This window comes from Alligator sinensis, unplaced genomic scaffold (assembly GCF_000455745.1).
Source record: "Alligator sinensis unplaced genomic scaffold, ASM45574v1 scaffold927_1, whole genome shotgun sequence".
Taxonomy (NCBI): Eukaryota; Metazoa; Chordata; order Crocodylia; family Alligatoridae; genus Alligator; species Alligator sinensis.
Genome location: NW_005842155.1, coordinates 943,772 through 945,642, shown reverse-complemented (window position 1 = coordinate 945,642; position 1,871 = coordinate 943,772). Strand labels below are relative to the sequence as shown.

The 1,871-nt window shown below is 43.8% G+C and overlaps 1 protein-coding gene across 5 annotated transcripts in view; it reads right to left on the bottom strand.

Annotated features, from left to right (window-relative positions):
• The window catches only part of LOC102378295 (multidrug resistance-associated protein 6), a 38,977-nt gene that overhangs the window by 32,598 nt on the left and 4,508 nt on the right, over positions 1-1,871 (bottom strand). For 4 of the 5 annotated variants that reach the window (XR_003094512.1, XM_025206443.1, XM_025206445.1 and 1 more), the window contains exon 5: positions 1,190-1,251. Coding sequence is in view for 4 of the 5 variants with exons in the window: in XM_025206443.1 (XP_025062228.1) it covers positions 1,190-1,251 (62 nt within the window). In the remaining variant the exon portion in view is untranslated. Of the gene's footprint in view, positions 1-1,189; positions 1,252-1,770; positions 1,866-1,871 lie in introns of those variants that run through there. The other variant, XM_025206447.1, reaches the window with a different exon arrangement.

Here is a 1,871-nt window from a genome sequence, read left to right as displayed (position 1 = left end):
TTTTCATTGCCCTCTGCTGGACTCTCTCCAATTTGTCTACATCCTTTCTGTAGTGGGGGGGCCCAAAACTGGACACAGTACTCCAGATGTGGCCTCAGCAATGCTGAATAGATGGGAATAATCACTTCCCTCAATCTGCTGGCAACACTCATACTAATGCAGCCCAGCATATTCTTAGCCTTCTTCACAAGAAGGGCACACTATTGGCTAATTTTCAGCTTACTGTCCACTGTAACTCCCAGGTTCTTTTCTGCAGAGCTGTTGCTTATCCAGTCGGTCCCCAGCCTGTACCAGTGCATGGACTGTTCTGTCCTAAGTGCAGGACTCTGCACTTGTCCTTATTGTACCTTGTGAGATTTCTTTTGGCCCAGTCCTCCAATTTGTCTAGGTCCCTCCGAATCCTAGCCCTACCCTTCAGCATATCTACTACTCCCCACAGCTTGGTGCATCTGCAAACTTGCTGAGAGTGCACTGCATCACATCTTCTAGATCGCTGATGAAGATATTGAACAAAACTGGCCCCAGGACTGATCCTTGGGGTATCCCACTTGATACCAGCTGCCAAAAAGACACTGAGCCATTGAATACTACCCTTTGAGCCTGATGATCCAGGCTGTTTTCTATCTACTTTACAGTCCACTCATCTAACCTATACTTCCATAGGTTGCTTCCAAGAATGTTGTGGGAGACCGTCAAAAGCTTTGCTAAAGTCAAGGTATATCACATCTTCTGGTCTCCCCACATCCACAGAGCCAGTCATCTCATCACAGAAGGCAATCAGGTTGGTCAGAGATGACTTGCCTTTGGTGAATCCATGCTGACTGCTCCTAATCACATTTTTCTCCTCCAAGTACTTAGAAATGGATTCCTTGAGGACCTGAGGTGGGAACTGAGGTGAGGCTGACTAGTCTGTAGTTCCCTGGATCCTCCTTCTTCCCTTTCTTAACGATGGGCACTATATTTGCCTTTTTCCATGGACATGGGACTCCTCTAGTGTTGATTTAACCTTAATTGAGCTGTATAGCCTTACTCTAGCTGGGAGTAACACACAAAAAATTGACTCATTGTTAGAGTGGAATGAAACTTGGTCCTATCAGCTTTGCCATTTTTCTCTGTACCTCCTCCCTTAGGCAGAGTGAGCTTATCTGGTATTTTAGAGTTAGGTTCTTCATCCCATGTGCTTCCTTACCCAGAGAACCACCAGTAAGTGATTCTGGAAACAAACGAGGCACTGGCTTCTGGACACGGATTCTGAGAGAGGAGAAAGACAGTTTTCACAGATAGAAATGTTTAGGTACTACATATATACAGTCCTCTGCTCTTTGCCTCTTTAAAAGCCAACATGCACTTTAATATGTTAAGGCAGTAAGACCAGGACTAAGGTAAGCAATAGTACTTTACCATTGTATACTCTACTCACGTGCATATCAGATAACTGCACAATTTATTAAATTGCCTAACATAATACTATCCCCAATCTGTTGCCTATATTGCCAGTTATGTGCACATGCTGCTAAAGTGCCTAACATCTTTCAGCCCCACACTCTGTAACTACCCTTGCTCCACTCCAGAAACAGTGAAGGGGAAGCACCTGTCAAAGGACTGCTATTAGAAACCTTGACAATGCTGGAAGGTAGTCAATTTGAGGGCTGCTAATACCACAGCACCATGTAGGGTTACATTATGTTCACATAAGCGCATAAGCCAGGTAAATGCAGAGCCTTTTTTTGTTCTGAAGCTATGTATTTAAACAGAGTACACTCATCAAACCTGAGCAGATCTTAAGATAGTAGAGTATACTGTTTTCCATATTATGACTTGCAAGCTTTTATTTCCTTCAGAAGTGTGCTTTGACTTGTTCATCAAAGAAA